At 43.9% G+C, this 12,080-nt stretch overlaps 1 protein-coding gene across 7 annotated transcripts in view; it reads left to right on the forward strand.

Moving 5' to 3' along the window:
• FGFR1 (fibroblast growth factor receptor 1) overlaps positions 1-9,450 on the forward strand; it is a 71,514-nt gene extending 62,064 nt beyond the window's left edge. For 4 of the 7 annotated variants that reach the window (XM_036750178.1, XM_036750179.1, XM_036750175.1 and 1 more), the window contains 10 exons: positions 401-603; positions 1,564-1,709; positions 1,909-2,030; positions 2,538-2,648; positions 3,245-3,435; positions 5,517-5,639; positions 5,930-6,000; positions 6,325-6,462; positions 6,701-6,806; positions 7,076-9,450. In XM_036750178.1, coding sequence (XP_036606073.1) covers positions 401-603; positions 1,564-1,709; positions 1,909-2,030; positions 2,538-2,648; positions 3,245-3,435; positions 5,517-5,639; positions 5,930-6,000; positions 6,325-6,462; positions 6,701-6,806; positions 7,076-7,252 — 1,388 coding nt within the window. In that variant the 3' untranslated portion in view covers positions 7,253-9,450. The remainder of the gene's footprint in view (positions 1-400; positions 604-1,563; positions 1,710-1,908; positions 2,031-2,537; positions 2,649-3,244; positions 3,436-5,516; positions 5,640-5,929; positions 6,001-6,324; positions 6,463-6,700; positions 6,807-7,075) is intronic. The other 3 variants (XM_036750173.1, XM_036750174.1, XM_036750177.1) reach the window with 1 other exon arrangement.
• Positions 9,451-12,080: the final 2,630 nt, after the last annotated feature.

Genomic DNA, 12,080 nt, shown 5'->3' on the forward strand with positions numbered 1-12,080 from the left:
TATATAGTAGGGATGAAAGATGGGGTATTAGATCTGTATATTCAGCAGCAGGGCCAAGATATGTGCCTATGTTCTTTTCCCTTACCCTTCTGTTTCCTGAAGGACAGCGCTAGCCAAACAGGGCAGCTCAGCTTGCAGTGCTTCTCCTTCCCTGGGTGTGGGGCATGGAGCACCAAGCAGTTATATCTATGATAGCCTTTGGGGAGTCTCAAAAGTTGGGTGGTGCCTAATCTATTCAGTGACCGGGGCCAGGGTCTGACCAGCCTCCATTCTGCTCTATAATCCCCCCTGGGCGGGGGGAAAGGGAAATAGGGAAGGGCCATTTTTTTCTTATGGAGTTGGGGCCCTAGGAGGCTGGTACCCCCCAGTGCCTGCTGACACCCTGTTCACACCGACTCAGCCCTGGAGGAGAGACCAGCAGTGATGACCTCGCCTCTCTATCTGGAGATCATCATCTATTGCACGGGGGCTTTCCTCATCTCCTGCATGGTGGGGTCTGTCATCATCTACAAGATGAAGAGTGGTACCAAAAAGAGCGACTTCCACAGCCAAATGGCTGTGCACAAGCTGGCCAAGAGCATCCCCCTGCGCAGACAGGTAACAGAAAGTAGATGGGGGGTTCACATTCTCTCCCACCTATACCCAGCATCTTCCCTGTCTTCTCTACCACTCCCCAAATCCTCTAATCCTGTGCCCTAAATTTACCTTACCATTTCCTACCTTTTCCTCCCTACTTCTGAGGCCAAGTCAACTAAGCTCCCTAGTTAGAGTTATATCTGTCCCCCAGGAGATGCAGCTTCTCTACCCACTGCTTTCTCCACTAATTTCCCTTCCAAAGCCCCAACTACAAGCCTTTGACTCAACTGAATATGTGGATTAAGTGTTGTCTGGGCCTGGGCATACAGATCAGAGAGTCCATGATGACTCCAAAGGTCACATCTGAAAGGGTTCCCAGCTGTGTATGTGGAAGACCACATCAGGGACAAGTCCCTAGGGGAACGTCAGAGGTGCGAGTATGCAAGCATGCATCCTGAGATCTTTTTCTCATTTACAAAAATTCTGTGGGAATTTTGTAGAAGTCTGAAAGGGAAGGCTTTTGAACTGGACTATAACTCTGGGAAGAAAAAATGTTTTAAAGGTTAGGAATCTCTCATCTGGGCCAAAAGGTTATTTACAGGGACTAAGTCCTCCTCCTGAGGTATAAAGGCAGAATTGATATTGGGGTGATAGGACAGACTGGTATAAAATCTTATAACTGTAAGAGATCTTAGACATTATTTAAGCCTACCTCTTCATTCTACATATAGGAATCTGAGGCTCAGAGAGGTTAAACAATTTGCCCAGATAGTCTGGAGAAGCTCTGGGTATAAATTTGTCTTTGGAGTCCCAGGACTCTTTCCCACTCTCCTATGCCACCTTAGAGATGGATAATAGGTAGATAAGATACTGATAATTCTGGCTATAAGTAGGAAGTAATTTATTCATCCTCCAGATGCAGAACTATCCAGCCTCTTATATCCCCTTTCTACTTCCTAGAAGGGTAACCCCACTCTTTTCTTCTAGGTGTCCGCTGATTCCAGTGCCTCTATGAATTCAGGGGTCCTGCTGGTTCGGCCTTCACGCCTTTCTTCCAGTGGGACACCTATGCTAGCTGGTGTCTCTGAGTATGAACTTCCTGAGGATCCACGCTGGGAACTGCCTCGGGACAGGTAATTCTCCATCCTCAACTTCCTATGAAGCTTCCTTGGCCCCTTCTCCTAGGACTTATTTCAAAAGGTTAAAAAAAGTGTCCACAGGTAGTTTTCTCTATTCATTGCTCTGCATTAGATAAAAGCAATGGATGGTGACCTCCTCTGAGGGACTGTAGCATGACAACCCTCTCTCACCCCATTGTCTGTTCTCAAACAGGTTGGTTCTGGGCAAACCACTGGGAGAGGGCTGCTTTGGACAAGTAGTATTGGCAGAGGCTATTGGGTTGGATAAGGATAAACCCAATCGGGTGACCAAGGTGGCAGTGAAGATGCTGAAATGTAAGTGACATATTACACTAACCTTGATTCTTTCTATTTCCCATGGTGTGTTTTTCTGAGCAGAACTATAAGCCTCAGGCCAAGAGAAACACTCCAGCTTATCTGCTGCTTCTTTCCCCCTGCCACATACAGTGTGCCAACTTGATTGCCTCTGTTCTGTACATATTCTGGGATATTTCTCTAGTAGGAGGTGTTCTTCATTTGCTACTGGCCTAGGCTGTTGTCAGATTATTTAAGATCCTAATGTCATCTCAGTTTTATTCCTTTGGCTCCCTTCCCTACCTTCAGCCCCATCTTACCCACATCCACAGGTCTCTGTTCCAAATCCAGAAGATGTACATGCATAGGGAAGAAAAGTGGGAATGTGAGGGAGGGGAAAAAAGAAGTCCTGGGGGAAAGGAGCTCCTCAAGAATTGATGAGGACTTTTTAGCCCACTAGGAGCCTTGCTCTGTTCTTATACAGTGAAGTAAATGAGTGTTACTTGTCTTTCTGGTTTATATCTAAAGCGGATGCAACAGAGAAGGACCTGTCAGATCTGATCTCAGAAATGGAGATGATGAAGATGATTGGGAAACACAAAAACATTATCAACCTACTGGGGGCCTGCACACAGGATGGTATGACCTGAGGCTTGTCAGAACAGGCTTAGGGAAGCATCTATGTGGGCATATCAGTTATAAGATGTCTCAGCCATTCCTGGGAAAAAAAAGTAGAGACAATATTGCCTAGCCAGCCTAAAATCAGCAGGATCCAGACTGCTGGTTAAGTGTGCATGTGTGCGTGTGAGAATGGAAAGTGGGGAAAAAGAGATGGAGAGATATTGCTATCTCTCATTTGTGGGCATTAGCCATTCATGGGGCTTGGGGCTTTGAGAGGCAAACCTACCTAAAGTTGGAGGGTTTTGGGGGGGGAGGGGAACGTCATGAGCTGGAGAGGTGTGCCGCTTCCAGTTCTCATATGTTAAGTGCAGCTGCATTTCCCCAGTGTCCACTGTAATTCACCCATGAGGATTTTGTCCCAGTTTGCTTCATGGGTGCCCAGGACCATTCTGGGTCTTCTTTGAAGGATAGTGCTTCATAGAGTGGCTTGAACTCCCAATGCGAAGCAGGGCATTGTTGACTTATAGAGAAATTTTTAGGGGTTTTGGGGCAAGATGGAGATGGGACAGGGCACTTGACAATTCTTCTAGCCCCTTTTTCTTTATGCCTACCAGGCCCTCTGTATGTCATTGTGGAATATGCCTCCAAGGGCAATCTTCGTGAGTACCTGCAGGCCAGGCGGCCCCCTGGGCTTGAATACTGTTACAACCCCAGCCATGCCCCAGAAGAGCAGCTCTCCTCCAAGGACCTAGTGTCTTGTGCCTACCAGGTGGCCAGGGGCATGGAGTATCTTGCCTCCAAGAAGGTGTGGAATCTCAGGCCAAATGAGCTATGTGTAAAGGTAGAGGGTGGGGGGTAGAGTGACTTTCTTTAGTTCTGACTTGAGAATATCAACCAGCCTACCTAATTTTCAGGTATGAATTTAATCCTTCAATCAGCCTCCCATCAAATAAGAATCCATTAATTCTCTCAGATTATAATTTATTAGGCATCAACTGTATTAAACACTTTGAAGAGATAAAAGGGCAATAGAAGGGACATTTCATGGTCCCAAGGAGCATATGATATAATTGGGAGACAGGATTTAGGTGTGTACATATTTGCATTACTAAGGACCAGCACAGCTAGGTAGCACAGCAGATAAAACACTGGGTTTGGAAGCCTTATCTTCCTGAGTTCAAATCCAATCTCAGACACTTATTAGCTGTGTGACCCTGGACAAGTCACTTTCCCCTATTTGCCTCAGTTTCCTCATCTGTAAAATGAGCTGGAAAAAGAAATGGCAAACCACTCTGATATCTTTGCCAAGAAAAACCGCAGATAGGGTCACAAAGAGTCAGACACGACTGAGATAACTTTAATGACAACATTACTGAGGATCATAAAATAGATATGTTAGAGTTGGAAGGGACCTTAGGAATCAGCTTCTTTTTATAGATGAGGGCATTCTCAGACCTAAAGTGGTTAAGTGACTTTCCCTAGGTGACACAGCTAGTTAGCGAAGAGCCAGGATTCGAACCTAAGTCTTCTGACTTCAAATTCAACACTATTTACACCATAAAAACACATGAACACCTAGACAACAAAATGAAACTATACTGTCTACACAAAACCTAAACATTTGTGGGAAGGTAAAGATGAAGGCTAGGATTGCTAGGATGAATAGAAAGCCTGCAATTAGCATCATCTTCATAAAGATGGCAGTTTGTTTTGTTTTCTTTCAGTGTTTAATTTTACAACAACAAAAAAAATCAACAGCAATTTATATGTAAATTTTTCTGAAATTTGATATATTCAATTTTTACTAGGTTTTTTTGCATATTTATTTTTAAAAAATTTTTTCAACCAAATCCACCTTCTCTCCCTCCCACTCCCCTCCCTCAATGTTTTTATGTGCGTGTAGTAAGTGCACATACGGTATTCCTAATTCTATTTTTTATCACCTTAATACTGAAATTTCCATATTTTGAAATTCTTCATATTTGTCTTTTTATAGCAACATCATAAATCATGGCACTACTATTTAAATAGCCACAGCCTACCTAGCCAGTTCCCAGCTGTTGGCCAATCAGGCTGTGGAAAGAATTCTGGACCGCTGGACTTTGACTCAAGAGATGTATAATTTCAGGCCTTGCCCTCAAACTTAGCAGCTGTGTTACCATGAGCAAATCACATTGCTTCTAAGAGTCTGTTTGCTCATCTGTAAAACAGGAGCAGCAACAGTGCTTACCTCACAGGGTTGTTTCAAGAAACAAACGAGCGTTCCATTTTAGTAACTATCTGTAAAGTGGTGGTAATGATAACTATACTTCCCAAGACTGCAAAAAGATGTGCCCAGCTTCATGGCTCTTGTTGTGTGTTACCAAATTGGGCTCCAGAAAAGCAGCGCCAGTCTGTGGTGCTACTGCCAGTGTGTGGAACCTCTTTCCCCATAACACTGAGATTTTGCACATTTTTTGCTAAATTAGTGGATCTGCTAGGGCATCCTTTTGCCTTAATTTGCATTTTTTAATTATTAGTGAGGTTAGACGTGTTTCCAATAGATTATTCACTATATTCCCATTTGTCTGTTCAGTCTTTCACCATTCATTCATTCAAGACTGTCTATTGCCTTTGTTGGCTTGTATTAGTTCCATGTAAAGTCTGAAGGTCAGGGTTGAGCAGAATTTTGGGAAAGCAAAGGGATATGCTATGGCTGAGTAGAGGAAGGAGGACATTCCAGGTATGATACTATGTACAGTGTTTTAGAAGAGGGGAGGTAGATGATTTGTTAGATATATATAAAATATGAATGGGAGTATACAGAGCTGAGGGAAGGAGTTTATAAAGCTGTTAAAGCCTCCCCTCCTCCCACCCCATAATTCTACTCTCTGCTTCCATCTTTAGTGCATTCACCGGGATCTGGCAGCCCGGAATGTCTTGGTGACTGAGGACAATGTGATGAAAATTGCAGACTTTGGTCTTGCTCGGGACATCCATCACATTGACTACTACAAAAAGACAACTAATGTAAGTGAAAATGCCCTTTTCCCACCTGTATCTCAACTAGCCTGTTTCTCCCCATCTAAGGTTCTTCCTCCTGTCATCTCCCTTAAAAAACTCCACCCCTTCTATTCAACCTTCTCTGTAGACCTGTGTAACTGCAATCTTAGTACAGTCCTCCCCAGAGGACGCTGCATTTCCCAATGGTACGGTGGAAGGCACTGTGGATACTCACTCTAGTCTCTGGACATTTCTATTGCCTCACATACATATCCCTGATTTCACTTAGTTACTTCTCGTTTGCTGTATACACATAGGGCCGGCTGCCTGTGAAGTGGATGGCTCCTGAAGCACTGTTTGACCGGATCTATACACACCAGAGTGATGTGTGAGTTGGAAGTAGTTGCTAGAATGTGGGATACAGAAGTATGAGCACAGGGAGGTCTTAACCTCAGAACTAATAAGGAACTCCCTGGATCTTGGACAGAATCTGGGCCTGGGGGCAAGCCTGGCAGGGAATAAGATGCATCTGCTCACTTTGGGATTGGGCAGCCATGTTAAGTTTGGGAAAAATACTTTTCAGTATTCTCAGAAACCTACTAGGTTTGGAGTGGCAGGTATGTGGTATTTTAGAGTAAAAGGTTCTGGATGGTACTGCCCGCTAGTTGGTTCTCTGCCTACACAGACCTATTGAATCTGTGCTGATACACAGGTGGTCATTTGGGGTGCTGCTGTGGGAAATATTCACCCTGGGAGGCTCCCCTTACCCTGGTGTGCCTGTAGAGGAGCTTTTCAAACTGTTGAAGGAGGGTCATCGAATGGACAAGCCCAGCAATTGCACCAATGAACTGTGAGCACAAGGGCCAAAATGGGAGGGCTGTGGAGGAGAGTGAAAATGCATGGGGGGAAGGATTAGCTGGTGGGTCATAACGGGGTTGATGCAGAGAAAGCCCTTTTCTTTTGGGTTGATGCAGAGAAAGCCCTTTTCTTTTTAGTCATTCTCTTCTTTCTCTTCTACCCAATCCACTTCTACCCAATCCACTTGATCTTATCACCTGGCTACCTCCTATTCCCAACCCTTGCCCCAGGTACATGATGATGCGGGACTGCTGGCATGCAATTCCCTCTCAGAGGCCTACCTTCAAGCAGCTTGTAGAGGACCTAGATCGAATTGTGGCTCTGACCTCTAACCAGGTACAACTGTCCCTTCTTGGGCTACAGGAACATCCAAAAGACCAGAAGCCCAGATGAATGGCTTTTATCCAAGGTTGAGAAAGCTTCCTCCCTGGCTCTTCAATTTTCCAAACCTTTATAACTCCCCCACTCCCCGCTTCTTTTCCCCCAATTCCTTTGAATGTGATTGTCTTAATTTTCCCTTAGATTTGCCTTATCTCCTTAAGGAGAGGAAAAGGCCATGCCTCCCCTGCCCTATGCTCATTGAAATTTCTCTCTACCTTTCATAGGAGTACTTGGACCTGTCAGTGCCCCTGGACCAGTATTCACCCAGCTTTCCAGACACCCGCAGTTCTACTTGCTCCTCTGGAGAGGATTCAGTCTTCTCCCATGACCCACTGCCTGAGGAGCCCTGCTTGCCCCGACATCCGGCCCCACTGGCCAATGGGGGACTCAAACGGCGCTGACATTCCCCCACAATGAACTCCACAAACTGATATCCTTACCCCTGACTCTTGGTTGGGCTCATTTCCCTTCCTTTTTTCCTTCTCCCTGCCCACAGGAGTTGGCTGCCCACAACTAAGGCCTTCCTTTTATTGCCCATCTCTATCCCATTGAGCTGATTTCCCTTCCATCAATTAATGTCAGCCCCTTCTGCTGGGAGAAAGGGAAAAAGAGGTACTTCCAGTTGGCTACTTCATTCCCCTTAACCTTGGACCAGGACCTCTCCCTGCCTGGAAGGGAGAGAGAATGGGAAATGGGCATGGAAGTGGAGGCTTGCTGGGCTCTCTCTGGTACTGTTTTTATTTTAACCTACTAGCCTCCCACATGTTGGTGGCAGGTGCCTTGTCCTCAGGCTGCAGCATGGGGAGGTCAGTCAGTCAGTGCCTCAGGCCCCCATTGAAGGTGACCTCAGCTCCAGAAGGGTGGTACTAGTGGCTTATTAATTCCAATACTAATTTGCTTTGCTGACCAAACACACCTGGTACCAGAGGATGGTGGGGCAAAGGCTGGGGGCAGTCTGTGGCCCTGGGGCCCAGCCCCATCCTGGGGCTTTGTATATAACTATGAAGAAAACACAAAGTGTATAAATCTGAGTATATATTTACATGTCTTTTTAAAAGGGTTGTTACCAGAGATATACCCATTGGGTAGGGCGCTCCTAGTGGCTGGGAGACATCAGTTGCTATATATTGAAAAAAAAGAAAAAAGAAAAAAAAGGAAAAAAGTTTTAAAAAAAGGTCATATATTTTTTTGCTACTTTTGCTGTTTTATTTTTTTAAATTATGTTCTAAATCTATTTTCAGTTTAGGTCCCTCAATAAAAATTGCTGCTGCTTCAGTTTTATATGGGTTGTATGAAAAGGGAGAGAGGAAATTTGGGAATTGACTGAGAAAATGAGATTAATATGTATTGGGGCTGCACTGTCTTTATAAAGGGCATATGCCCTATAGTTCCTATTTACCCTTTCATTCAATTAAGTTTAATTCAACAAAAATGTATTAAATGCCTACTCTATATGTAAGGTACTGTTAGGCACTGAGGACATCAAGAAAAATCCATTCTATGTCTTCTGCATCTTCTTGGAGGCTGCCAAGGGCTCTGGTCCTTCTGGGATGCTCTAGGGAGAGTACACAGAAGTGGATGGGAGTCTTCTGCCAGTGCGCCTGCCCGTGGGGTTGGGCACCAGGCCCAGGCCAAAGCAGCCCTTCACAACAAATCATTTCCTTATAGGAAGTTGTTGATTCGGGCATGCTACCCTGTGGGAAGAGGGGAGTGGGGGAAGTGAGCTACAGACCATCCAGAACAGTTCTCTGGGCAAGGCTTAAGGAGTGGTCCCTGAAGCTCAGGGGGGGATCCACACCTTCCCAGGTCCTAGGGCTCACCACTCCTCAATCCACACCACAAATGGTTCTCCTTAAGTCATACATACCAAGTACCCAGGCTACATCCAAGCCTCTCCCTTGGCAACACCACAAATTGAGCACTGCCTTCCCAAGGCTCTTCCTGTTTAAAGTCAGGAGTTGGGGGGAGCCACCCCTCCATGGGGGTGGGGATCCTCAGGAGGTTTCTGTCTGTTTATAATTGTGCTTTCTGCTGCCACCTGCTGGGCCATTTTCTGTACTGCTAGCTAAGCCTTTCCTCTTTCCAACAGCCCCCTCTCCGCACCTCTTAAGGCTCCGCCACCTCCAGACTTTCTAGAATTCCCACCTCCCTGAATGTATGGAAAGTTCAGGATGTTGCTCATTCCTTTGATTTCTGTGGGGAGGGTGGAGATGGCTGCTTTAATGTTTTATCTTTGAGTTGGTCATTTTGTTACAGCTCAATGCTGACACCTGTGCAGTTGTTCCTCTGTTATCCTTGACTCCTCTCTATCTGTAAAACTGTCAACCTTGCTGCAGTTTGGTTGTGTGTTTGTGTTTAAAAGAAGCATGATCTAGTGGACAAAGCCAGGAAATTAATCTCAGCTATATTACTATTTCCTATGGGACTTTAGACTGGTCCCTTTCTTCAGTTTTCCCATCTGTAAAATAGTGATAATAATCTCTGCCTTGGCCCTACCTCACAGGAATGTTGTGTGAATGGATGGAAGAAAGTCTATCAAGTGCTTTATGCTCCTTGGGGAGAGGTGCTGGAGAAAATACAAGGCACTATTACTATAAAATTGATGTCCTGGCTGTTATTACTTAAATCACCCATGAATTCCCCAGAGGATTGAGCTAGCTGTCAAATGAAAGACAGTTTGATTGAGCTGATAGGAAATGAAATGGTAGCTTCACTTAGATGATCATATTGAGTCTCCTGGGGCATAGAACACCGTTTATCTAATGAAGACATTAGGCTGAAAGAGAAGCCTGTCAAGGTGCTGAATCTGTTTAGTCTACCGAGGGTTAAAAGATTTGAGTCTAGGATCACGGTAGCACTGCTGTGTATATATTTAATCAATACTGCATTGGGCCTTTCCATCTCTTCTAATTGCCACAACACAGGGACCCCTTTGTCCCTTGGTGCTACTAATGCAACCTATTGATCTCAGGTAAGTAAGATTCAGCAGCAAATGAAGCAAGAAGTCAATTTCATCAATAATAATACAGTTGCAGTGTTTACTAACTACAACTGTATGAAGCCAGCAAGCTAAAATCTCATTCACATTAAGCAAATTGGCTGTCTGAGCCTGCAACCTGAGTTTACAGGTGTGGAACAGTGGGAAATCTTTAACCCATGGTTTAGCATTACATATAACTTAACACTATCTATGTGATAGGAACTACAATGATTAAAATATAGAATGGGAGTATGGATGTGGCAAATGCAGATTCCTAAACAGAGCTACTGAAAATCTCACCTACTTTAGCTATCCTAGTTAACGCTCCTCCCTTTCACTCCCCCATCCCCACCCCCACCCCCACTATGGGACAGGCATGGCCAAATGTGAGAGTTATGGGATCTTTTTTATATATGATTATAAACTACCACCTAAGAGAGTACTGGGAGTGGGTAATACTAGATGAAAAATACCACAGAAAAGCCTGGCTATATTCATCTAGCAGTAATGGGGAGAAAAAAGAAAGACCTGTTATCAGCCTTTCTTCTTTTCTAGAAATAATGAGGGGGGTGGAAAGGTAGATATAAACCCTAACAGTCAAGAGAAAACTGCTTCTAGACTAATAGTTATAGCCATTCTGGAGCCACTTCCCTTATCAAATGATAGATGTCGTGGCTCATCAAAATCATAAAGTTTATTTAAAATACAGCCAACTAGTCGAATAAGAGATTAAATATAACCTGTCTTTGGCTTTCTAAGATCCAAATCATGAAACTTGTTAAGATAAGTTGTGCTGAGAGGAGAGAATGGTCTCTTAATGTCCAGATGCAATGAAAAGGTTAAAAGTGGGCTGCTGTTCAGAACCAGCCAAGGCTCCCGCTTCACTTAATCATTCCCACTGTGCCATGAGAAAGGACAGAAAGAGAATTCTAACACTTCCTACTAGTACCCATGAATCACTAGACCAGGGACAGGATTGAGCAAGCTAACTGGCTAATCTTTCTCCCCCATTCAACCTTTAAAATGTGAGCTAAGTAAACTAAAAAAAAAAAAAAAGGAACACCTTACCACTTTAGAAATGTAAAAGTTTATTGTGAATCACCTTGCTACGCTAATGGCAAGACTCCATAGAATGTTACATTAGCACAGCAGGGAATTCTTAATGCTAAAATAACTAGAGTTGATTAGGAACGCAATATGGAAATCATCCCCTGCTGAAAGAGAGTTAGAGGAACCAGTTTAAAGTGCAAATTATTTCTAGTTTTGAAATAATAATGTAAGTTACTCATTTAGGTGGTCCCAGCCAGTCTGAAGAAGAAAATTTAAGTTTCACTTGGTTCTTAAATGGTACCCAACTAACTGCTTTCAATTTCCAGGAAATAAAAATAACTAAATGTTACCAGCAACCCTGGTAACATTTTTCATCTCCCAGATCCCTGAACATCTATTCCCTCCCTAGCCTCTCTAAAACTAAGAGAGCTATTGGTCATCTCTGTGGCAATCTTCCAGCAAAGGAAGTCACCACTAAAAAAAGTTTTTAAGTAATAAATATCTGAACATAATATTTGTTATTGGATAACACAGACAAGGACAATTAGACCTAAACAACCTCCACGACTAACAAAAAAAAGTCTGATTTGTGAAAGACTTAAATAGATCAGGGAGGAAAAAAAAAACACCCAACTCAAATAAACAGTTAAGCCACAAACCCTAATTATGTTTCCTAGCAAAATGATGGCTAATGAAAGCCATATGTGCTAGCATAGTGGCAGCTCCTTCCCAGTCTATCCTGCAGCCATTCCAGGCCCAAAAGGAGATGTCAGACAACAGCCACTCCAAGGCCAAGCCCTACTCGCTGCCAATGTGTTTTAACTCCTCACTCCCCTCTAGGAGGCTTTCTCTTCTCTCCATCAGGGCAGCCCCCTTGCAAAGACCATGAGTAAGTAGTATGAGCATTTCAATTTAAGGATAAGAAATGTGCCTATCAGGCAAATCAAAGATCTGCCTGAGAAAGAAGGGGTCTGGCTGGTAAAGTCATTGCTATGATTCCAAAGGCCCCAACCAAGATGTCATGCTATAGGAGGTTAAGGTTGTAAAAAACCACAGCAGGAGCCATTCTATACAAAAGAATTTTCCTTTCAGGGGTGTTGCACAAATTGCAGATGTCCAAAAACATGACTACTGCAAAAGCTACCCATTACACAACTTAGTCAATAATAAACAGGTGTCTTTACACATTTACACTTTGT

Source organism: Trichosurus vulpecula, chromosome 3 (genome assembly GCF_011100635.1).
Source record: "Trichosurus vulpecula isolate mTriVul1 chromosome 3, mTriVul1.pri, whole genome shotgun sequence".
NCBI lineage: Eukaryota > Metazoa > Chordata > Mammalia > Diprotodontia > Phalangeridae > Trichosurus > Trichosurus vulpecula.